General features: G+C 47.7%; 1 protein-coding gene and 1 long non-coding RNA gene across 11 annotated transcripts in view; one reads left to right on the forward strand and one right to left on the reverse strand.

The window, feature by feature from the left end:
* The window catches only part of RNF4 (ring finger protein 4), a 42,126-nt gene extending 18,827 nt beyond the window's left edge, over positions 1–23,299 (reverse strand). Inside the window, exons 1-3 of one of the 10 annotated variants that reach the window (XM_082464417.1) lie at positions 23,188–23,299; positions 3,811–3,981; positions 301–415 (exon numbers count right to left, since the gene is read on the reverse strand). In XM_082464417.1, coding sequence (XP_082320543.1) covers positions 301–415; positions 3,811–3,828 — 133 coding nt within the window. In that variant the 5' untranslated portion in view covers positions 3,829–3,981; positions 23,188–23,299. Of the gene's footprint in view, positions 1–300; positions 416–3,810; positions 3,982–22,947; positions 23,144–23,187 lie in introns of those variants that run through there. The other 9 variants (XM_082464419.1, XM_082464415.1, XM_082464422.1 and 6 more) reach the window with 9 other exon arrangements.
* Positions 23,300–23,502: 203 nt separating this feature from the next.
* LOC309662051 lies at positions 23,503–25,153 on the forward strand. The gene is made up of 2 exons (XR_014264487.1): positions 23,503–23,641; positions 24,815–25,153. It is a non-coding gene; the product is annotated as an uncharacterized lncRNA (long non-coding RNA).
* Positions 25,154–25,979: the final 826 nt, after the last annotated feature.

Raw genomic sequence — 25,979 nt, forward strand, 5'->3', positions numbered from 1 at the left:
GTTGTGAACGGTAGGTGAGTCTGAGACTGTAGGTCTTATAAATACACTGATACAAGCTGAACCTCGTATAGTGTTATGTGCCAAGCACTGTTCTAAGCGTTCTGTGTCATTGACTCATTTCAGTGCTATGACAACTCTCTGCAGCAGCTACTGCATATATATGCACAACATTATCCCCCGTTTCAGATGAGGAAACTAAGGCTGAGTTACAGGTTGTGTAACTTGCACAAGACCTGTGGCTGGTAGGTGGCATGTTGGGCATATGTGCTCACTCATGCCCAGTGTCACTGGCAATCTTACCGCTCTCCACAAGTTCTATGGGTTCTGCCTCCAGGGCCATCTCAGGGGGGGAGGACGCTTCTCGAGTTCGCTTCTGGGCTTGTCTAGAATTTACTGTTCCTCCACGACGCTTTCTCTGAGGGTATCGGGGGAAAAAGAAACACTTACATAAGCTCCTGACCAGTAAGATTTCAGCCAGAAGAATAAAAAGATCAACTCATTAAGAAGAATAGGAGGCCAGTGAGCAGACCTGCGGTCAGGGTCCTTTCAAAACCTGAGATTCTAGAACACTGAATGTTTATAGAAAGAAATCATCCAGAACATATAGTGAATACAAATTCTATAAAGTAAAACTTTTGTTATTAAGTCTATTGGTCCGTCAAAAGTACATGACACATAACTCTATGGAAGCCTCTGGTCCAGGTTGGGATTTGGCCAGAAACCCCTTCTTTTAACCAAAAGTTACAGACCTATTTTCCTTGGATTTGTATTTGGCCTCACTGAGCCCTTTCTGTTTTTCAGCCCAAAGCCCTTCAGTTTCCCAAGTTTCTATTCACTGGAAAAGTGGGTCTTTCTTTGGGAAAGGTTCCTGGCCTCTAACCTTTTAGGATACTATCAAGTTGTAGTTTACACCCTAATAATCACCCGCCACAGCTCCAAGAACCAAAGTTTTATTTTTTTTTCTTGTGATGAGAACTTTTTAAAAAACTTTTTCATTGGAGTATAGTTGATTTACAATGTTGTGCAGTTTCTGCTGTACAGCAAAGTGAATTAGTTACACATATACATATATCCACTCTTTTTTTAGACTCTTTTCCATAAAGATCATTGCAGAGTGTTGAGTAGAGTTCCCTGTGCTGTACAGTAGGTACTCCAAGAACCAAAGTTTTTAAAAGGCTGTTCCCAGGGGCTGCCCGAGAGACATGCCTTCTGGAAGGTCCGAGCTGTTAATCAGCCTATCTGCAGCCCAGACTCCCTGAACCAGCCTTTCTTCCACATCCTCGAGCTGGTTTACCAATCTGCTCCAGCATTTCCGGCCTGGCTGGGGCCTGGCTGGCCCTGAACGACGCGTTGAGAACCCGCCCCCTGCCATCTGCCTCAAGAGACAGAACCTGCCAGCTGACCCGCAGCCTCATCACTCCCACCTTGTGCGGCCCCAGCCAAGCCTGGCTCCCTGTGCTTCGGTGCTTCTCTCCCCTGGCCTGTCCCGCTCCTCACTGGCACCGGGCCTGCTCTGCTTCACACTGGGCGATGTGGGGCAGTTACTTCACTACTAAGTCTGAACTTCCTCACCAGTACCAGACTCGCAGAGCTCTCCTAAGGGTGAGGCGACATACCGTATGCATAGTACTGAGTGCTGTCGGAAGACAGCATTACTACCCTAGTTCCGCATACGCCTTACCAGGCATCCTGTCCCTGGAAACGCTGGAGGACAGGCAAGTGTCCGTGAGATGTGCACAAGACTCGGGACATCCATCACCCAGCCCAGCTCTCTGGCAACACAGAGAAGCCTGATTCCGTTTGTGTTCTGACTCTCTGTCAAATGGCAGAGTGAGAAGTTTCGGAAATGTAGCTGGGTTTAGCAGCTCCCACGGATCTGAGGAACAGGGAAGCATCCCCAGGAAGGCCCAGAGGCCAGCGACAGCAGCTGTTCCCAACGGTCCAGTGAGGAGCCACTTTGTCCCTCCGGGGAGCTGGCACCCAGGCCCGAGCCACGACCTGGTGTTGACATGAGTTGCCCCAGCAGCTACCAGATTACTTAGGGCTCCTTGACTTTCACCCCACTCTCTTTGAAGTTGCCCTTGTATCTTCCATCCTCTGAAAACGACCAAATCCGTCTTAGCAGACACTGCTAAACAGAACCCTTCATGCCCCTACCTGTGCAGCTTTTCCACTGAGGGAGGTAAGAAGCAGTCATAGGTCCTGGCCAAAGTCCAGGTGCTGAACCCTAAAAACCCCTTCGTGGTCACTGCAGTAATGTGTCCTGCCAACTCTCACCCCCAACCCCCCCCCAACAGCAGTCCTTTCCTGGCTGCTCTTTCAGCCTCTCCCTGCCCTTAACCTGGCATCCTTCCCAGCCTGGACCACCCATCCCTGCCCTTCTTCACTCAGCCAATTCTTACACAGCTTTCAGGAAGCTACTCAGTTGTCAGCTCCATTATGAGGACATTCCTCATCCTCTCCGGCTGACCATCTCGTGACCTCCTCCTCCTCCCTCTCCCCGCAAGAAGCCTCCAGAACTGCTACTCCACCTCCTCTTCCACCTGTACTCCCTGAGGGCAGGCAGGAGGTGGCTGTTAGCACAGGGCCAGGCTCAAGAAACCCTAGAACACGGGAAAAGACTTTGCCCCCTCTGCCTTCCTGATACTCTTGTCATGCTCTCCTGCTTTTTAACAGCAGAGCCCTCACAGCTTCCAGTTAAAACCGACCATCTGATCACCACCACACAAGTTATTCACACCACTCTGAGGAAATTTTAACCAAATTCTTCACACACCCTTATAAGAGGCTACACTGCTCTGTCTGTTCACATCCTCCTGGGCAGAGCATGGGCTTCAGAGGTGAGGTGCCCAGGCTTAGGAGGTTTCCCTGCAGGTGAACTGTGGTGGCAAGCTGCAGATATGGGACCAAGATGGGAGGTCATCTGCCCTTTAAAAAGGTAGGTCCAGGGAAACAAAGGCCCTTTTGTGTAAGAATGTCAACAATGGGTCTGGAACACGGTGGGGGCCAGGAGTGGTCGGAAGGGATGGGCCAAGGGGAGGGGGTGGGGGTCGGTGAACAGAGTCTACAGGATTTTTACCACGGTTTCTATCACCCTGGGAACCGTTTTTTCAGCCTTATCCTGCACCACCCCCCCAACACCATTCACAGCACTTCTGGAACCTGGAAAGAGAGTATGAGTTTCACATCTGGTCCACCTGATGTGAACGCACTATCTCAGAAAACAGCTGTTTTGAGTTTAGATCATATGAGCAGCCTTGTTAATAGGGAGTAAAGTGGGGAGGGGGACCTTCAGGCACTCTCCGGACTCAAAGGGCTCCAGGTGACATCTGGGTTACACCAAACCGAGCTGCCTGCCCCTGCAGTCTGATAAAAGCTCTAAACAGGAGTTACAGTGACTTACCAACTTTGGTCACTGACCGTAAGAAAACTCACCAAGGGTTATTACGGCTACCGATGCTCACATCGGACCAAGAACTACACAGGGAAAAGAAACAGAAGGAAAAACGGAAAATTGGGCTGTAAATAATTAAATAAACCAGAGCCCTAATACTTCCAGGACACTGACAGCTGCTCTGGAGGTATAAAACTTCAAAACCCTCAACCATCCTCAGCCTTCTGTCTTTAGGGCACCACCCGAAACTCTGGACTCTGACCAAAGACAAGCAGGTGGGTGTAACCACCAGAAGGTCCTGTACGTGCTCCTTTAAGAACCAGGGCTACTTAGAAGCGCCTTTATGGTGCTCTCATCAAGGTACACAAGGAATGAAGTAATTGTTTAACCTGAAAAAATAAAATTCATGAACTTACAAAACTCACCGTACTCATTGTGCTCTGTGGTTCCAACCTATAGAGAAGGACGTGATCTATACCAAGATTTGCAGGGAAGCTGAATGCCTCAACCTCTCATGCCTGCTCGTTATTCATCCTCTGGCTAGCATAGGAATTTGGAGCCAGAAAGATTTCCAGTATCTTCAAGCCCTGAAAAACAAAGATATCAAGTTGATAAATGCTGCCCCCTGCATCATCGACAGCAAAGTTCAGTTCAATCACTTACTGGTCCTTTCTGTCAGCTGCGTGCTTTGCTGAACACTTTATGCAATTTATGTTCTTAATCCACATTCTTCTTAAGAAGTAAGCATTCTTGTAGAATACAGGACTACCTGACCCTAAGGACTGCAGTTGGAAACATTATGCCACCTCTTGCCCTCCTTTCTGGCCGTTGAAACCCCCGCAGATTCTCCTCAGCCCATGGCCCCCTCCCTGCCTGTCTGGACTCGCCCCTGTGAGGCCCAGTTCAAAGGTGGGCTCTGGCCTTTGTCCAAGCTTGTGCCCACCCCCCCAAGGCTGTGCTAGGAGACAGTGCAAATGGCAGGGCCCCAGCCAGCTGCTGGTCATTGCATGATTTGCTCTGGTTAAACCCAGGCAGCCAGAATGGTGATGTTCTGTGACCCACTGGGGGAGCAGGCAGAGGGGACAGACCCCTGGTCTCTCAGTTATGAAAGGAGAAATCCTGAACCCTGTTGCACAATCTGTGCGGATGCGGCTTACCTCACCCTCACTCAGGCTTACGAAAGCAGCTACTGCACCAGTACTTTGACTGCGAGGCTGGGGACCCAGAGCTCACAGCCTTCAGTTCATAGCTTCCCAGAATACAGTGACCGTGCCTTACTGCACATGCTCTGAGGATCCCTGCCAACTGGGAGGGTGGGTGATGCTGAAGCCCCCTCCCATCTTGAATCCTCTCTGGAGTAATGAGGAGGAGATCAATAAACAAATGGAAACCCCTCCACCCCACAAAAAAACAAAAAAAACAAAAAAAACTCCTGCACGGCCCTGTACTAGCTTCTGAGAAAAGACGAGAATCAGAACTGCTTACACGTGACCTCACCGACACCTAGCAACCAAGAAGGAACAGAGCTTCCTAGGCCAGCACAGAGCCCAGAGCCTCTGCCTCTTCCCAAAGACTGGGAACTGTTGCTCTCTGGAGGAGCTGATAATTTAGGGGAGTAGATGAGAGCCACCAACCCTGACCCACCCTGTGTACCCAGCTGAGACTTCTGTCACTGGCAACACAAGTAGAGAAAACCCAAGAAACTGTGGATTGGGAAGCCAAGCAGGTTCCAGGAAGAGCAGAGAAGGCAGCAGATGCAGAGGCTATTGGAGAATGAGTGGCCCTTGGATTCACTCAGGGCCCACTGAAAGGTGGCAACTAACCACGATAAATCAATGTTCAGGGATGCAGTGGATAAAGCAACAAATGAGAAGCAAAAACGTGGAGCCAGGAGTCAAGGTGTAATTCGTGTAGAAGGGCTTCTAGTGGGGGAGGGCCTGAGCTCAGGGCAAGGCTGAGGGACCAGAGGAGAGTCAAAGCAAGGAGAAGGCTCTGTGGTCACCCGGTCCTGGGAGATAGTGGCCTGAACGTCAGGCTCACCTGGAGGGCTTGTTAAACTAGATTCTGATTCAGCAGGTCTGGGATGGGGCTCAAAACTCTGCACTCCTAACAACTTCCTAGGCAATTCTGACGGTTCTGCTCCAGAGGCTACAGCACGAGAACCAATGGCCTAGGACAATGGCCTCGGAGCTGGGGAGAACTAGTCGTATCTGAGCGAAATTAATGCAGGACCACTCTCAAACCCACCTTTCTTCTCATCTCCCGTGCTGCTACCTCCTCCAAATGACTGCCCATCTCCTGGTACCCTTCTACCCTACTGCCAACGCATCTCTCTAAAACATACAGCCGACCCCCACAGCCTTTCCCTGGTTCCCCATCATGTCCTAACTCCTAAGCATGGCCTGTGGAAGCAAGCTGGCCTTACAGTTAGAGCACATCTCCAGAGCCAGACAACTTGGACAGGGGTCAGGCCTCCAAAACCCCTACTTGTGACCTCTGGCGAAACACTGAACTTCTCTGTGCCTTACTTCCTTATCTACAGAACAAGACAGCACCCACCTCAATGGGTGTGTGAGGATTACAGGAGTTAATGCAAAGAGCACTTGGACCAGTGTGCACGTTTTAAAGGCTCAAGGACTGTGGGTGGGTATCACTGACTTGTTCTGCCAGCACCAGCCTTGCAGTCTCTCCAAATGTACTGCCCACTGAACAGCTCCACCCCTTTGCTCAAGCCCTTAAGTGCTGTGCAACACTGCACCCAATCCAGCTTTAAAAAAGAACCCACGACTGCACATCTCCCCACCTCATTCACTTATCAGTATGGCTCCTACCCCAGAATACAGCGATGAATAAATCCAGCCACCAGCTCCTATCCGGGGGTGGCTGCTGGCAGGCAGCTCAGCTGTGGTAACTGGGGCAAATGAGCCAGGTGCCAAAGAAACCAGGAGGATAAGGAGAGGCCAGAGGAGGTTTGCCAGGAGAAAACACATTAAAGGGACTGCCCAGATAGCCTCATCCACCAGAGGGCAGACAGCAGAAGCAAGAAAAACTACAATCCTGCAGCCTGTGGACCAAAAACCACATTCACAGAAAGACAGACAAGATGAATAGGCAGAGGGCTATGTACCAGATGAAGGAACAAGAAAAAACCCCAGAAAAACAACTAAATGAAGTGGAGATAGGCAACCTTCCAGAAAAAGAATTCAGAATAATGATAGTGAAGATGATCCAGGACCTCGGAATAAGAATGGAGGCAAAGATTGAGAAGATGCAAGAAATGGTTAACAAAGACCTAGAAGAATTAAAGAACAAACACCTAGAAGAATTAAAGAACAAACAAACAGAGATGACCAATACAATAACTGAAATGAAAAATACACCAGAAGGAATCAATAGCAGAATAACTGAGGCAGAAGAACGGATAAGTGACCTGGAAGACAGAATGGTGGAATTCACTGCTGCGGAACAGACTAAAGAAAAAAGAATGAAAAGAAATGAAGACAGCCTAAGAGACCTCTGGGACAACATTAAACACAACAACATTTGCATTATAGGGGTCCCAGAAGGAGAAGAGGGAGAGAAAGGAACCGAGAAAATATTTGAAGAGATTATAGTTGAAAACTTCCCTAACATGGGAAAGGAAATAGCCACCCAAGCCCAGGAAGCTCAGAGAGTCTCAGGAAAACATGTAATCAAATTGACAAAAATAAAGCAACAAGGGAAAAACAACAAATAACATACAAGGGAACTCCCATAAGGTTAAGAGCTGATTTCTCAGTGAAACTCTACAAGCCGGAAGGGAGGGGCATGACATATTTAAAGTGATGAAAGGGAAGAAGCTACAACCAAGATTACTCTACCAGGCAAGGATCTCATTCAGATTAGATGGAGAAATCAAAAGCTTTACAGACAAGCAAAAGCTAAGAGAATTCAGTACCACCAAACCAGCTCTACAACAAATGCTAAAGGAACTTCTCTAACTGGGAAACACAAGAGAAGAAAAGGACCTACAAAAGCAAACAATTAAACAATTAAGCAAACATATATATACTGTCTACAAGAGACCCACTTCAGACCTAGGGACACAGACAGACTGAAAGTGAGGGGATGGAAAAAGATATCCCATGAAATGGAAATCAAAAGAAAGCTGGAGTAGCAATACTCATATCAGATAAAATAGACTTTAAAATAAAGAATGTTACAAGAGACAAGGAAGGACACTACATTATGATCAAGGGATCAATCCAAGGAGAAGATATAACAATTATAAATATATATGCACCCAACACAGGAGCACCTCAATACATAAGGCAACTGCTAACAGCTATAAAAGAGGAAATCAACAGTAACACAATAATAGTGGGGGACTTTAATACCTCACTTACACCAATAGACAGATCATCCAAACAGAAAATTAATAAGGAAACACAAGCTTTAAATGACACAACAGACCAGATAGATTTAATTGATATTTATAGGACATCCCATCTGAAATTAGCAGATTACACTTTCTTCTCAAGTGCGCATGGAACATTCTCCAGGATAGATCACGTCTTGGGTCACAAATCAAGTCTCAGTAAATTTAAGAAAACTAAAATCATATCAAGCATCTTTTCTGACCACACCATGAGATTAGAAATCAATTACAGGGAAAAAAACATAAAAAACACAAACACATGAAGGCTTAAACAGTATGTTACTAAATAACCAAGAGATCACTGAAGAAATCAAAGAGGAAATCAAAAAATACCTAAAGACAAATGACAACGAAAACACAATGATCCAAAACCTACTGGATGCAGCAAAAGCAGTTCTAAGAGGAAAGTTTATAGCAATACAAGCCTACCTCAAGAAACAAGAAAAATCCCAAATAAACAATCTAACTTTACACCTAAAGGAACTAGAGAAAGAACAAACAAAACCCAAAGTTAGCAGAAGGAAAAAAATCATAAAGATCAGAGCAGAAATAAATGAAATAGAAACAAAGAAAAAAATAGCAAAGATCAATAAAACTAAAAGCTGGTTCTTTGAGAAGATAAACAAAACTGATAAACCATTAGCCAGACTTATCAAGAAAAAGAGGGAGAGGATTCAAATCAATAAAGTTAGAAATGAAAAGGGAGAATTTACAACAGACACCACAGAAATACAAAGCATCCTAAGAGACTACTACAAGCAACTCTATGCCAATAAAATGGACAACCTGGAAGAAATGGACAAATTCTTAGAAAGGTATAACCATCCAAGACTGAACCAGGAAGAATTAGAAAATATGAACAGACTAATCACAACTAATGAAACTGAGATTAAAAATCTCCCAACAAACAAAAGTCCAGGACCAGATGGCTTCACAGGTGAATTCTATCAAACATTTAGAGAAGAGCTAACACCCATCCTTCTCAAACTCTTCCAAAAAATTGCAGAGGAAGGAACACTCCCAAACTCATTCTATGATGCCACCATCACCCTGATACCAAAACCAGACAAAGATGCTACAAAAAAAGAAAATTACAGACCAGTATCACTGATGAATATAGATGCAAAAATCCTCAACAAAATACTAGCAAACAGAATCCAACAACACATTCAAAGGATCATACACCATGATCAAGTGGGATTTATCCCAAGGATGCAAGGATTCTTCAATATATGCAAATCAATCAATGGGACCATATTAACAAATTGAAGGGTAAAAACCATATGATCATCTCAGTAGATGCAGAAAAAGCTTTTGACAAAATTCAACACCCATTTATGATAAAAACTCTCCAGAAAGTGGGCGTAGAGGGAACCTACCTCAACATAATAAAGGCCATATACGATGAACCCACAGCAAACATCATTCTCAATGGTGAAAAACTGAAAGCGTTTCCTCTAAGATCAGGAACAAGAGAAGGATGTCCACTCTCGCCACTATTATTCAACATAGTTTTGGAAGTCCTAGCCACGGCAATCAGAGAAGAAAAAGAAATAAAAGGAATACAAATTGGAAAAGAAAAAGTAAAACTGTCACTGTTTGCAGATGACATGATACTATACATAAAGAATCCTAAAGATGGCACCAGAAAACTACTAGAGCTAATCAATGAATTTGGTAAAGCTGCAGGATACAAAATTAATGCACAGAAATCTCCTGCATTCTTATACACTAATGATGAAAAATCCAAAAGAGAAATTAAGGAAACACTCCCATTTACCACTGCAACAAAAAGCATAAAATACCTAGGAATAAACCTACCTAGGGAGACAAAAGACCTGTACGCAGAAAACTATAAGACAATGATGAAAGAAATCAAAGATGATACAAACAGATGGAGAGATATACCATGTTCTTGGAATGGAAGAATCAATATTGTGAAAATGACTATACCACCCAAAGCAATCTACAGATTCAATGCCATCCCTAACAAATTACCAATGGCATTTTTTACAGAACTAGAACAAAGCAGTCTTGAGGGAAAAAAACGGAGCTGGAGGAATCAGACTCGCTAACTTCAGACTATACTACAAAGCTACAGTAATCAAGACAATATGGTACTGGCACAAAAACAAATATAGACCAATGGAGCAGGAGAGAAAGCCCAGAGGTAAACCCACACACATATGGTCACCTTATCTTTGATAAAGGAGGCAAGAATATACAATGGAGAAAAGGCAACCTCTTCAATAAGTGGTGCTAGCAAAACTGGACAGCTACATGTAAAAGAATGAAATTAGAACACTCCCTAACACCATACACACAAAAAAAACTCAAAATGGATTAAAGACCTAAATGTAAGGCCAGACACTATAAAACTCTTAGAGGAAAAACATAGGAAGAACACTCTTTGACATAAATCACAGCAAGATATTTTTTGATCCACCTCCTCAAGTAATGGAAATAAAAACAAAAATAAACAAATGGGACCTAATGAGACTTAAAACCTTTTGCAAAGCAAAGGAAACTACAAACAAGATGAAAAGACAGCCTCAGAATGGGAGAAAATATTTGCAAATGAATGAACGGACAAAGGATTAATCTCCAAAATATATAAACAGCTCATTCAGCTCAATATCAAAAAAACAAACAACCCAATCCAAACATGGGCAGAAGACCTAAATAGACATTTCTCCAAAGAGGACATACAGATGGCCAAGAAGCACATGAAAAGCTGCTCAACATCACTAATTATTAGAGAAATGCAAATCAAAACTACAATGAGGTATCACCTCACACCAGTCAGAATGGGCATCATCAGAAAATCCACAAACAACAAATGCTGCAGAGGGTGTGGAGAAAAGGGAACACTCTTGCACTGTTGGTGGGAATGTAAATTGATACAGCCACTATGGAGAACAGTATGGAGGTTCCTTAAAAAACTAAAAATAGAATTACCATATGACCCAGCAATCCCACTACTGGGCATATACCCAGAGAAAACCATAATTCAAAAAGACACATACACCCCAATGTTCACTGCAGCACTATTTACAATAGCCAGGTCATGGAAGCAACCTAAATGCCCACTGACAGACAAATGGATAAAGAAGATGTGGTACATATATGCGATAGACTATTACTCAGCCATAAAAAGGAATGAAATTGGGTCATTTGTAGAGACATGGACGAATCCAGAGACTGTCATACAGAGTGAAGTAAGTCAGAAAGAGAAAAACAAATACCGCATATTAATGCATATATGTGGAACCTAGAAAAGTGGTACAGATCCGGTTTGCAGGGCAGAAATTGAGACACAGAAGTAGAGAAAAAACATATCGACACCAAGGGGGAAAAGTGGCAGCAGGGGTGGTGGTGGTGTCATGAATTGCAAGATTAGGATTGACATATATACACTAATATGTATAAGATGGATAACTAATAAGAATCTGCTATATAAAAAAATAGATTAAATAAAATTCAAAAAAAGATTAAGAAAATAAAGATAAAAGGACTGCCCAGCCAGCTGAGCCTCTTTCTCCAGCACATGGTGGTCTGCATCCGTGCACGCCCCCCATCCCCCATTATCCACTCGATGGTTTAGAGAGAGTATCTCTTCACCGTATCTCTCTCTCCAGGGAGACTCGCGGGTGGCCTACAGCACATCTCCTGACAGCCCTCAGGCTGGCCCACAGGTGCTCTCACTCGAGAATGGCACAAACGCTTCCCAAAGCAACACCACCCGAGATGAGGACAGGACACTTGGCTTGAATAGAATGTGTTCAAGCCAGGTGTCCTGAACACCTCAACAGTCACTTAGGACTCAAAAGACCAGATCACACATAGTCCCAGATCCGCCGTACTTCCTGTTGCTAACCACACGAAGTATCTTATGTTTGAGTATACACCCATGATGCAGCTTTCTGGGGGAAACCTTATCTCAATGGTGTCTCTTAGAATTGAGAAAAATCTGATAAAAATGTCACTGACAGAGGAGGGAGAGATCAGTCCGCTGAGCAAAGGGAAATAATTTAATGCACATACCTTGGTTGCTCCATAAGCCTTTTGCCTCCTACTTGTTTAATTTTTAGGTTTTCAAATATGGTCATTAGAGACATGTCCTGCAACCGTCTGGAGGGGCCCCCATTCCTCAGCTTGCACACCCTCCCTGCTCTCTGAAACCAGCCTCCTGAGCCCCAGCGGCTGCTTCCCGGAGCTTCCTCATTCTCCAGGTTCCGCCACGCCCTCCCATGCCCAATGCCAACTAGCAATTTGTTCCATATCTGTGTTTTTCTTTAGGGGATAATAAAGGTCAGTGGTCAGACGACATAAAAAGTTGGAAGGCTGGCCTTAGGGAAATCTGCCAAGGGGCTGGATTTCACCAGAGAATGGAGGTGGGAAGATGGGAAGATGCGGGGCGGGGTGGGGGGGGCATTCCCAGCAGACCAGTATGGGGACATGGAAGTGTAGTGTGTGAACAGAGAGGCGAGGGGTCATGGGAAAGGCGGCTCTCACCAACTGCAAAGGGTTCTGGATCATGCAGGTTAATAGAGGTCATTAGAACAATAAAACTCACAATAGCTAAAACTTAGAGGCCACTTCTACGTTCAAGACACTAAGCACTTTCCAAGCACCATCTCCTGTAATCCTCCTCTCACCCAACAAGGAGGCAGGTACTATTATGATCACCATTTCACACACAAAGGAGCTAAGGATGACCAGGGGTTAAGTAACTTGCCCGAAGTCCACACTGAGTAAACACCAGAGCCTAGATTTAAACCAGGGCAGTCTGATGCCAGAAGGCCCCCAGCCTTAAACAAATTTGAGCCAAAATCAGATGTATTAATTCCAGAAACAATATGGAACACAGATGTTTTCCAGATTTCTCAAATTTAGTGTGTCCAGAAAGAAACTCCTTCTAACATGCCAGCACTCCATCTTAGCAAATGGCCCCGCCACCCCTTGGTTTCCAAAGCAAACTGCAGTCATTCAGCAAGATCTCACTTTTTTTTAAAATTTATTTTTGGCTGCACTGGGTCTCCGTTGCTGCACGTGGGCTTTCTCTAGTTGCAGCAAGTGGGGGCTACTCTTTGTTGCGGTGCATGGCTTCTCACTGCGGTGGCTTCTCTTGTTGCGGAGCACGGACTCTAGGCGCGCGGGCTTCAGTAGTTGTGGCACGTGGGCTCAGTAGTTGTGGCTTGAGGGCTCTAGGGCGCAGGCTCAGTAGTTGTGGTGCACGGGCTTAGTTGCTCCGCAGCATGTGGGATCTTCTGGGAGCAAGGATCGAACCCGTGTCCCCTGCATTGGCAGGTGGATTCTTAACCACTGTGCCACCAGGGAAGTCTCAGCATGCCCTCACTTGATGGAAGTGCCACAGAGGACACTTTGTACCTAGCTCGTCTCTTGCCCAAAGCAGATGCTCATGTTTACTGAAGGAATAAATGGCTTGGAGGTGAGAGAGGAGTGGTAAATGTCGTCCCTGCCACTAAGAAAAGACCTGGGGTAGAGCTTGGCACTGGGAATGGTCAAGAAGGCCAGATGCCAGGAATCCCGAAAGCTCTGACAGGAGGGTGAGGGAAGACCAACCCACGCCAAGGTGTCTAACTGGTTATTCCACGGCAGTAATGCCATGAAACCGGGCTAGAGAAGGGATAAAAAGAAACAGGTGTCAAGGGTAGAGAGCTTTAGTTTTAGAAATGCTGCATGTGGGGTATCCAAGTAGAAAGGTCCAAAGGTAGCTGAAAAACTCAGAGGAGAGAGAACTAGGGTAGAGGCAGAGGTTTTAGAATCTGTGTTAAAATCTGGGGAGTTAGGTAGAAAAAAAAGAAGCCTGTAAAGAGAATAAAAAGCCAGAAACAAAGCTTGGAGAACTTGGAAATATCAGTTAGACAAAAGCTGGCATTTCAAGGAGAAAGCAGCAATAAACAGGCAGGGGAACTAGAATGAGGCCAGTGAGCCGGCCGCAGGGAGCTGGACTCTGTCGACCAAGCAAGTGGAGGCCCAAACTGTTACTGAGGGCCAAGCTGGGCTGCCTGGAGGAAGTGACACTGAAGATGAGGCCGGAAAGTGACCGGAGTTATTTAACAAACAAATCGGGTGGGCAGGGCATCGAAGGGGAGAGGAATACCTGCCCTAGACAAGTACTGCGTCAGCAGTGAGAACTGAGGACCACACAGTGGCGTGACGCAACACCACAGGCCTCCTAACCCACACCCTGGGGGCAGGGCCATCAAGGGTTTCAGATAGAGATGCATCTGGAGAGACTGCGGCACCTGTGCGCTGAGGACCAATGGGAGACGGGACAAGTCAGAACGCAAACCTGCGTGGAGACTTACAGGAACCCAAGCAAGGAGAAAGCTGTGTGGCTTGGAGGTAGTGGGAAGACGTGAGGCCACCTACTAGATGGGAGCGGGGTTGGTGAGGTTAGCACCTTCAGTGTTCTTACAGATTTAATGGTCTACTCGATTGTGATGTTACTGTCAGAGATTGATTTTTTTCCCAGGAAGCTATTATGGACACTAAGGGTGATACCCCCCAACTCTAGTTAGGAGTGTGACACCCGTAATCATATATATGTATGTGACGCCTATGTGGATGTGATTATATGTGTACGTCTACACACATGATGGTTAGAAAAGGACTGTTTGGCAGTGTTAGACTAGAGCCGGATTCTGTCACCGTATCTCCCACCAGAGTTCTCCCACAAGCCAAGAAAGGAAGAGTCAGCAGAAGAGGGGAGGGGGAGGTGTGCACGAGAAACAGAAGGAAGCAGCAACTACGCAGCGAGTCCAGGGGAGATGTCTGGACGAGCAGCTCCGTCCAGCCCAGCCCCACGGCAGGCACACAGAGCCCTCACAGGAGCCGGGGCGGCCGAGGCTGACACAACCACGCACTGAAAATCTGAGACCAAACTCCCCGCACTGCTTCCACAGCCCCAGGCAATCTGGACTCTAAGGTGGCTCCTTGCGCGTCTTCCTTCCAGGAGAGGACACTCAGACACACTGGGTCACTCACTCATTGTGTGTGGCAACTATAAAGCCGATCTCACTGTAAATTCACAAGTGGCCATTCTGAGACACAAGCAGAGTGAGTCTGACTGAACTGGCCAGGGCAACCCCTTCATGTCGGCATGGTAAAGGCAGAGAAAAGCCTAAATCCTATAGAATCTCATCAGGGTGATGCCAATTTATCAGCAACTGATTAGGCACTGGCTAATACCAACAGTCTAGGTCACGTCTCTCCTTTTTATTATTTTGGCTACACCTCGCGTCTTGTGGGATCTTAGTTCTCCAACCAGGGATCGAACCCCAGCCCTAGGCAGTGAAAGTGCGGAGTCCTAACAACTGGACCGCCAGGGAATTCCCTTCAAAGCTTCTTAAATGAACTTTGATGCCACTGTTACATCAACATTCAGACCTTAGCACTTAAGAAAAATATGAACCTCTTGCTTGTTATACAAAAGAGGGTGCATGGTATAGACAGCAATGATGAGACTGGCCAAATGAGCTCCACAGCCCTGCACAAATGCTTGATTTCCATGCCTCAGTTTTACCATCTTCAATGTCAGAAAAATATCCCTTACCTTGCAGCCGTGATGATGAATCAAAGGGCCCAGTAGGTTCCCAGCACCCTGGAGGCACCCTATCAGCTGAGTAATTCAGCAACTATGTACAGGTGCCTACTCTGGTCAGACACTGCTTCAGGGGCTAGAAATATAATGGTGAGCAAGAGACACTCCTGGGGCTTCCCTGGTGGCGCAGTGGTTAAGAATTGGCCTGCCACTGCAGGGGACACGGGTTCAAGCCCTGGTCCAGGAAGATCTCACATGCCGCGGAGCAACTAAGCCTGTGTGCCACAACTACTGAGCCTGCACTCTAGAGCCCGCAAGCCACAACTACTGAGCTCACGTGCCACAACTACTGAGGCCCGTGCGCCTAGAGCCCGTGCTCCACAAGAGAAGCCACTGCAATGAGAAGCCAGCGCACCACAACGAAGAGTAGCCCCCGCTCACCGCAACTAGAGAAAGCCCATGCACAGCAACAAAGACCCAACACAGCCAAATATATAAACAAACAAACAAATTTATTTATTTATTTTTTTAAAAAAGAGAGAGACACTCCTGGAGCATATACTCTAAGTGGAAAGACAATCAATAAATCAAGTAATAAATATGGATTACATCAGAAAAGCCAGAAACCATAGCTCTTCTTACCAGTGTGAGTGCTACTAGATGAGAGCAAAGCAAACTTTCAGCCCCAGGAAGAAGTGGAACAAATGTTTCCGGCTCTCAGCAAGGCTTAATTCATTTCCAGAAAAGACTTGGCAGGATGTGGCTAATCACTCCTGCTTAGGCTTAGAGGAAGCTGACAAGCCAGCACAGAGGCAGTGGGGCAACCCTCTCCCAGTTATTTATTCCTAAAGGAGGCTCAGCATCCTCGACCACCGATCTCCCCTGAGGTTTTTGCAGGGACTAGACTAGATGTGGCAAAACAGAAAGCAGCTGACGAAGCTGAGAGACAGTAACTGGGTCTTTCACACATTAATCTTATGACCCTGATGAAGCAGTCAGTCTCAGAAGCCTGAAAGGGGCACCAGAGCCAAGGAGACTTCACACCTGCTCAGTGATTTGTCACTCAGGGAAGTTCTTTCCTTTTCTCCAAACAAAGGACCCGTCAAGGATTGCCTTTTGCTTCTACTAGAGAAAAAGAACAGCTCTTTGGGCATAGCGATGTTCTACTTTTGTTTGTGATTCAGGCCTTGCGGTACAAGGCTCCAGAATTAAGAATGAACCTCAGCTTTTTGAAAATGAAATAAAAAAGATCCACAGTAAAAAGAATATTATTCAGCCTTAAAAAGAAAATTCTGATACCTGCTGCAACATGGATGAACCCTGAAAACATTATGCTCAGTGAAATAAGACACAAAAGGGCAAATATTGCATAATTCCTCTTAGGTGAAGTCCCAAGACATCAAATTCAGAGACGGAAGTAGAATGGTGATTGCCAGGGACTAGGGGAAGGGCGAACAGGGAGTTATCCTTTAATGAATACAGAGTTTCTGTCTGGGAAGGTGAAAAAAGTTCTGGAGATAGATGGTGATGGTTGCACAACAATGTGAATTTACTTAATGCCACTGAACACCTAAAAGTGGTTATAAATCGTCTACTTTACGTTATGTATATTTTACCACAACAAAAAAATTAAAAAATAAACTTCACCTAATGCTTTTTTCCTAGATAGTTTAAATAGGATTTAGCCGAGCATTCAGAAACACTCTGCAGTGGGTACAGCCCCAGAAACACCTGTAAGGAGCTCACCTGTATTGGGACCCTCAGTCTCCTCCATGTCCTGGGATCTGCAGGACACACCTACGACTCTAACACAGCCAAAGAGGACCTTGGCTCATTCTCTACTCAGTGACACTGTTCTTAGGAATTTCTCCACAGCTTCACATGCAGGATTATGACAAATTCCCCCCAAATACTAGGTTGACCCTTTTGTCAATGAAACCCCTGGAGCCTGGGGTGGGGCGGGGGGTGGAGGGGTGCAGGTGGGAAGGGCACCTTACTTCTCTCACAGCCACGTCTGATGAGGCTGTATCAGTGATTGATTTGGAGGATTTTCACAACTGGGAGGGATATTAATAGACACCAAATTCAACCAACTAATTTTGGCAGTTCAGAAGCTGCCTACTTGGTCCTGTAACTACTCCTTTGCAGAAGGGTTTCTCTGGCATAGCACAGAAGCAAAGCCGAGTGGCCTCTCCACCTCTCTGACCCCTAACTTCTAATTTTCTTTCAGTCACAGTGGTCTGGGCTCTGGAGGGAGCCGGTGATACAAGCAAGGCAATTGCTGGGGGCCAGGAGCAAGGGTAATATAAGGAAGGAAACCTAAGATTTCCACCAGAGGTTGAAAAGATACCAGAGGCCGAGGGGACAAATTGACCTCAGGTGCCGAGGCCATTAACAACCTCCAACTCTAAAACTCACAGGAGGCAGGCATGCTGGGCCTGTGTGGATGGCACCCAAGCACAAAGCTAGGAATCTTAGCTGCTTCTACTGAACCATGAACCTGGGGTGGGGTGGGGTGGGGTGGGGTGTATGTGTGTGGAGTAAACCGAGAGCCACTAAACAGAGCCGACATGCAGACTGCAGTGGCGGTGGCAGCGGGGAGGCTGAAGCTTATAAATGCTGTATACCTACAGCAAAGGGCAGCCCAGCAGCGCCCCACAGAGGGAATTCCCTCATCTGCATAAGAGGGGACCTGGTCTCAAATAGCACTGCCCCCAGGACGCCGTAGCACAAGGCACAGCCTTCCATTCAGGCAGCTGCACAAGCGCGCTGGCTAATGAATGGATGCATGCGGTCACCAAATGGCTAGCCAAACCCAATTCTCTAAAGACACTCATCTTGGCAGTGGAATCCAGATCCTCTTCAACTCTCTTCCTAGGAAGTAAAATATTAAGTCAATGGTCCTTGGCTCCCAGGACAGCAAGCACCTACTATAAAGGGAACGTTGGGAATGTTCTAAGAGAAAAAGCAGGAAAGCAGTAGGAAGAACATTAAGTGGGCCAGAGAAAGTTAAAAGCTTCACGTGGTAGCTCAAAAAAATCTGCCAGACTCCAAGAGGCCCAAGAATATTGCAAATGTTCCAAAATGATCAAACCCATTGCGTTCACGTGTATAGCCAACAACTCACCGGTCTGGCCTCATTTGTAGTTACAGACGTATGTTTTCCTAAAAATCACCATACGACACAAAAAGTCCACAGGGTTTATGGGAAAAAGTGGAATTAGGGGTGTAACACCCAAAAACTTAAGACAGTAAACTTACACACACACACACACACACACACGGTAAGAAGCTAACAAAAACCTAACAAAAATGGCAGCACAGTTTGACAAATTAAATGGTTAAGAAATGCATATATACTACAACAACTATGGCACTTAACCAGGTCTGCAGCTCATGAGTTACTGGGAAATAGGGTGAGTGTTGTAACAAGAGACGTGCACAGGGTGTGGCTCACAACACACACAGTCAACTGAGATAGCTGGTGGATGTCTGAAGTGTATATGGTCTATGTGGCTTGGTTCAGCTGCGTTCAATTTTCTGTTTACCTATTACCCACAGATGAAATTATGCACACTAAACTCAATATTCCCGTTATATTCAACTTGTTTCCTAAAGTATCAATCCCGTTGGAACAAGTCCATGCTTCCAAACAAGTGTTTAAAGCAGAACTGACTGTACCTTACTTCAGGTACCCTGGATGTCAGTATCCACTCCATGCTCTTTCCTATCACAGCGCCATAATTTGATACATGCCGTTGCCTTGCCTACAAAGGTTCCCCTACCCCCATTCCACTTTGGGGAACTCCTCATTGTTCAAGGCCTACCTCAAATGTTACTTACATTTCTCTCACTCCTGACCCTAAATTTCTTCTACTGTACAAGTACGCTAAGCATAACTCTATGTCAAATACTGATCAGGGCATGCCCTCTTCTTTGCACACCACTTGGCACAAACATGGTGAAAAATAATGATTTTTTTCCATTGAAATTAAAATTATCAAGCTCATTAGATGCTTGAAAGAGATGGCAGATACTTAGAAAAGATAGCATAAAGTGTTTTTGAGACGGGGGGAAAAAAGGATGACTTTCAGAGATGAGAAAAATGGAGACTGACATTGCAAGTAAAAATATAGCCACCATCAGGAAACAAAGGAAGACTTAAAAACAGATGATCATCATGGGAGAACAGGACAGAACATCTCTACCTGAAGCATTTTCAACTTGGAAAAAGAGGCCAGAGCAAAAAGTTCTTAAACATTAGTTAAGAACTGAAAAATATCAAGAAGGTGCTTAGAAACAAAGCAAATTTTATACCGGTCTGCTATAGTAAGCAGGAGAATTTAGCAACAGTTTGGCTGAAATAAGAGGTGAGGTGCAGCAGACAGACAAATGTCCAGGTCCTAAGACCACCTCCTTTGGTTGGGGGTTGGGGGGACTCACGAAAAATAACTAGCGTCTTCAGGAATACAACGCAGTCACTGAAAATTCAGCTTCTTGAGAATATTTATAATCAGACCCTTCCTGGGTAAACGTTACTTGAAAAAACAAACATAAAAATAAAGACAATATCCCCCACTTTTAAGTTTTATCTTCACTATTTAAAGCTACTAGAAACACCAGCCCTGTGCTTTCCCACCACAGAAAAATGTGAATGACATAACAAAGTCCAGCAAAAGGAACAAAGACAATGGAATCTGAGGTCCAGGTGCTAGGTCTCTTCTTACTAACTGTGTGACCTTGGGCAAGTGACTGTGCCCTTCCTGTGCTTCAGGACACATAAAATGGAACCAACCACAACTACCTGGCAGGGTGGATTTGTAAGTGGTAGAGACTACTAAACAGCAGACGTGATATCACAAACCTAGAGTAACCCTTACAGACAACGGAGTCGCATTCCTAAAACCAGAAATTATGATTCCAAAACAAAAAGGCATTAGCAGATAATAATGCCATTTAGCAGACATTCTTTCATTTTAAATTTGTGTATGTAAAGTAAATCTAAATATATATAGCAAGCTAGTTTACTCAGCTATCTGGAGGTACATTCTGCAGTTAATGTACCCTACTGGATACACCAGAAAACCATGTGGTTTCAAAAGAGTACAGGAAGGCCTGATGGTCACAATTTCTCTTTTGCACCAGCAGGCTACTGATAATACTCATTTTGAAATGTTTCCAGGCCTTTCCTACTCTGCATGATGTGGTATTCAATAAACCTGCCAATTCTTATTTATGCCGGGGGAAAAAAAAAACGCTTCCAAAGGAGATTCCATAACCCTATAGTGCCACCCTCCATCTTAACCTCACATGTTTTTCTCACACTTGAACTGTGACCTTGGAGTAAGTCAGTATCTGTGCTCTGGGCCTTCCCCCTCAGAGAGGAAACCTCGAAATGCCTCGCTCTAAAATTCCCAAAGTCCTGCTGGGAAACAAGCTATTTAGAAAGATAAGTTAGAAGAGCACATATGTGAATCATATCTCAATAACAGAGCCAACCCTGTAATATTCTACAGGAACCACCTTATCCCTCAAAAATTCCTAATTTGGGGACGGTGAGAGATGTACGTAAATCATTCCAAAATGAGACATGTATAACAGATACACAAGAACATACAAAGCCATTTTTATACAGCATACAAACCAATTACCTTGTGCACATATTTTCATTGAGTAGCACCCCAAAACGTTTCCAAAAATTGGCAGGGGTATAAACTACCGGGCATGGACTTGGCTAAGAGCTTTTAAGTAAAGAGCCAGTGAAGAACTGCCATGACTGGCAATCGCCATTACCAAGTTCAGTGACTAGTCACTACCCTGGTCCAGGCTATCCTTTTCTCTCTTCCTAACTGGTCCTGAAGCCACTAGTTTTGTCCACCTTTCTAACCATCCTTCTCATAGCACAGTGATTTTTCTAAAACGCAAACCTAACCCTGTTAACTTCCCTGCTTAGAACTCAATTTAGTGATTTCCCACCCGGCCTTAAGATGAATTCTGAACTCCTTATTGCGGAGGCACACCGGAGACCTTCTGTGATCTAGTTCCAGCTTACCTCTCCAGTCCCACCTTTCTGCCATTTATATTTCAACCTCAGGGAATGTCTCTCACTCTCTCCACTCTGGCTCCTGGGCCTGTACCATGCCTATTTTTGTGCAAGCAGAAAGCTTGGCATGCAGAAGACCTCAAATGTGATGACTTAAAAAATTAACGTACGTGTTCTCAAAGAAGGAAAAAAAAAGCCTCCTCTTTTTATGTACAAAGCATAAACATGCATATACCACATAAAAAAGACATGCAGTGTGAAAGCAGCATTAAAATTTCCTGGAGTGGGCAATCAGGAAAACAACGTGTGAAAAAGCTCGGGTGTGCGGGGGGGGGGAGCGGAGTCGTCGTTGTAAAAAGGTTTATAAATACTGGATTACAGCAAGATGTGAGTCAAAGTTGGAAACTCAAGTTCACGCAATACAGAAACCAGCTACACATCTTTCTACTTGAATATTCCCATTTCACCTCAAACTCATACACAAAACTACCCAATATGTCCCCCCATCCATCAAAAAACAAACCACCAGAAAGACAAAGCAAAACGATTCCTTTCAACGTTTCTGCCTCTCATTAGCAAACTCCTGGTCACTGAATTCAAAGGGCTAGCTCCGCAGTCAGGGAACCGAGGCTGTGACCTTGGGGAGACCACCTCAGTCTCCCTGGCCACTCAGGCAGCCTCAGCGAGTGCAGGACCGCAGAGCTGAGACCCCAGGTCTGGCTCCGAGAACGTGGCGCAGAAACACAAGGAAGGTATGGCCGTGACCGTCGATGAGGAGGAACTGGAGTTACACAAAAGCCAAAACCTCACAAAAACCGCTACCAAGGCTCTGAACTCTCCCCTTGTCCCTCGACGGGTCAAAGGGTGGAAAACGGCGTGCAGTGAGTCCTGTACTTCAGGCACCTGTCTCCAGGCGCCCGCGGGGGGTCTCGGCCGCAGGCCTCGGCGGCCACGCGCCCGGCCAACGCCCGGAAGCCGAGGACCTGCTGAGCTCTGCCCCCGGCGGGAGCCCCAGCCCCGTCCTAACCCGGAGGAGACTCCGCCCGGCCGCCCGCGCCGACTCGCAGACCCGCGATGGCGGAACGGCTGCGCGAGCACACAAAGGCGGCAGTCTCGGTGGGGACCAAACTCTCGCCCGGTCTCCGCGAACTCCGACACAGGCCCGCGCCCCGCGCCCCGCCCGGCCCTCCGAGTGACCTTGGGCGCGTCCCTCCCCGCCCAGCCTCAGTTTCCCCGGCGACGCTAAGACAAGGCGCCGCGGCCTGCACGGGCGGCCGACACCCGCGGCGGGGCCTCCCCACTTCCGTCCCCGCGCCGAGCTGGGCTTGCGCGGACAGCGGGGCGGGCGGGCAGGCGAGCCGGCCCGCGGGCCCGGTCGGAGGTCGGGGCCCGAGCGTGGTCGGCCGCGCCACGGCGGTTCGTTGGGCCGCGGCGCCGAGGCCTCCGCAGGCCGCGAAGCCGCCCGAACCCCGAATCCGCCCGGCCCTGCCTTGCCGCCCCCTTCCCGCAAAGCCTGGCCCTGCCTGGCGCTGGTGAGGCTCGGCAGGCGCAGCGGTCGACGCACTCGAGCGAGGAAGCACCTTTGGAAGCCGCTGAGAAGCCCTCAACAAGACGCCGCCGCCTCAACAGCGACCCATTTCCGCTCCGAAGAGCTCGGCTCCGCCCCCCGCGCGTCCCTATTGGCCACCGCTGTCCCTACTCCCGTGGTCGGCCGGTCGAGGAGGTATATTTTCAATCTTATTGGGTAAGAAACCATCTATTACCACTTTGAAATGGGCCTCCTTCCGGCTCCGCCCACGCTCGCGAGCTCAAGCTCCTGCCTTCCCGCGAGAGAGCGGTCGGCGCCCCTCGGCCCGCAAGGCCTCCCGGGAGTCGTGGTCTGGGCTCCGGCTGCCCTGCTCGCGGCGCGGAGCCGGGCGCGCCTCTCCCAACCTGTTTCCTGGGGTCTCTACTATCGGCCTGGATCTGCAGGTCCTCCGGGCGCCCGCGCCCCACGACGTGCCAGGCCCTGGGCCTGCGCCTGATCCCTGCGATCCCGGGCTCTGCCAGGCTGTTGGTGGAGACGCGAGGGAAGCACAGCCCGGCCCATCTTCGGGATCCTGGAGGAGGCACTCAGCCAGGACGTCTGCGAGGGCTCCCCGGAGGAAACGAGCTGGGAACTGAAAGGACTAGAATGGAGGAGAGAGTTCCAGAAAGAGGGAGCCTGGATGGGGAAAGGTGGGCTAGCATATCCAGAAAACTGAAGGCTGCCCAGTGCGCCACGGATTCAGGGGTTGGGAGAAGTGGGGGTCGGGGAAGGCACGAGTCAGGCCTTGGAGGGCCCACATGCCAGGCTAAGAGTCTGGATTATCCCGAAGACAATAGGTGTCAGGAAGGGAAGGACTGAACCCGTGGAGTACTCCTCTCGCCCAGGTCCGGTCCAGCCCGGTCCTGGGAAAGGGGCCATGGCCCAGGCAAAAGCCTGGAGGTCTCTGGGGCATCTGGTGCAACTCCAAGAATCGAGAAGATAGTGTGGGCCCTGGATCCCTCCTGCCTGAGATTGAATCCCAGCTCCATGGTTCAGGCAAGTCTCACGGTTCCCTGGCCTGTAGCATGGAGATAATAGCAGTACCTATCTCAGGGGGAAGGTGGGAGTCGGGAGGACTCAACACTGTGAACACAGGTGCATGCCAGCCCTGGGTGGGGCTGCAGATCAGAATTGGGATTAGAGAATCTGGTGGTGGGTTCCTTGAGTTCAGCTCCCAGAACTGGACTTGGGCATGGATTTGGCAACCAGAAAAGAGCCCAGCTTGTCTCTCTTGTTCTGAGAATAACCAGGTCATCCCAGCAGGCCACCCTGGACATGCCCACACAGGTAGAGAACAAGAGGGACCTCCAAGGCCACCTGAGGTCCAGGCTCTAAACTGGTGCACAGCCAGTCCTGTTGAACCTTATTGGCCAAAGCAAGTCAGCCCAGATTCAAGGACTGGGGGAATAGACTCTGCCTATTTCCTACTCTGTTCCTTGCCTTGGCAGAGGTCACAAGGCAAGGAACATGGATACCGGGAGACATTGTTGCCATCAGTTTACCGCACAAGGCCGGCCCTCAGCCCATAAACTCAGGGGATGGTCCAAGACCTGACCCTACCGGGGTTTGTATGGGGCAGAAGCCCCAGGTGCTCTCAAGGCAGCTCTGAGCAGCTGTCCAGTCCAGGAGGGCAGGTGGGGACCCTGTGGATTGCCAACCAGCATTACTCCTAATAGCACCCTGAGTTTGTTGGGCCACCACCTCTCCCCTCTGCTCCAGAGGCCAATCTGATAGGTGAAGGGTAATTCTCTCCCTCTGCCACAGTGCTTGCTTCGGCCCCCATGTGCTGCAAGGGCCCCCATGCAGACCTTCCCCCACTACAGGAACTGGTTCAGCAGAGCATGTTCAATCCAGGCCAGTGAGACTGGAGCACAAGGCTTGGAGGACAGAGAGGTTTCCCTCCTACGAGAACTGCCAGGGAGAGATGGCCCTTCTTCCTCCAGACATGTGAGGTTGGAACTGCTACCAGCTTGGAGACAGAGCTCCTGGATCAGGCATGTCCTGAAGTCTACCCTATTTTGGATTGCCAGTTATAGAAGCTAATAATTCCCCTTTTGAAGCCCTCAGAGCTCCTGAGAGCCTCTCTTGGGACAGGTCATCATCAACGTATTTCCTCGATATCAAATGAAATGGGTTTGAATAACAACACAGGATGTAAGAAATGCCGTGTTTATTTTTTTAAGAAATTTAATCTGCTCCCAGCTCTAATTTGACAGGGGGGTGGGAAATTCCTCTTTCTACCAACCTCAGTTGTGGGGAAGTCCTGGGGTTCTGACACAGTTCAGAATGTTGGGGGAGAACGCTGGTCTTTAGTCTGTTCTTGTCCCTTTGAGATGTCCACCCTCTTAGTCTGAATGTGCCCTGGGGTCCAGCCTCCCCCCTCTGCAGACCCAAGAAGGATGTAGGGTGTGGGGGTCTCTCCTAGACATCTATCCGCCTGGCAGTTTCCAGCCCCTCTCTTACTGCCTTGCACCCCATGGGCTTGCCCGTTCTCTCTCCTGGGCGCTGCAGCATACTGTGCTTTACACCAGGAGGCTTTCACTCAGCCAGCCTGTCCTCAGAGCCACGCACCTCCAGTCCAGTGATGGGTCTGAGGACCCAGGGGAATCACTCCATTCCTGTCCAGGCCCTGGGCCAGCTCCTGCCCAGTGGCTCTAACCTCGTTCCTTCAGTGATGCTGGAGAAGGCTGGGCAGTGCTCTAAAGGCATCCAGGCTTAGCTTTGGGTCCTGGCTCTCCCGGCAGGTCACTTCACCTCTCTGAGCACCAGTGGCCTCAGCAGCAGACGGGGTGTGGGGGACAGTTCCTACATCCCCGGCCAGCTCCCCCCATCGCCGTGAGGTTTGGGAGACAAGGCTGAGAAGGGCCAGTTCCCAGCGGCTCAAGATCCTGGCGACTTCTACTAATCGCACAAGCACAATCACATTCTCAGTCTTGGGGGTTCCCGGATTAAGCCACCTGACTCCGGGCAGAGAATGGGGATTCCAGG

Source organism: Balaenoptera physalus (genome assembly GCF_965194825.1).
Source record: "Balaenoptera physalus genome assembly, chromosome: 5".
NCBI classification, from domain to species: Eukaryota; Metazoa; Chordata; class Mammalia; order Artiodactyla; family Balaenopteridae; genus Balaenoptera; species Balaenoptera physalus.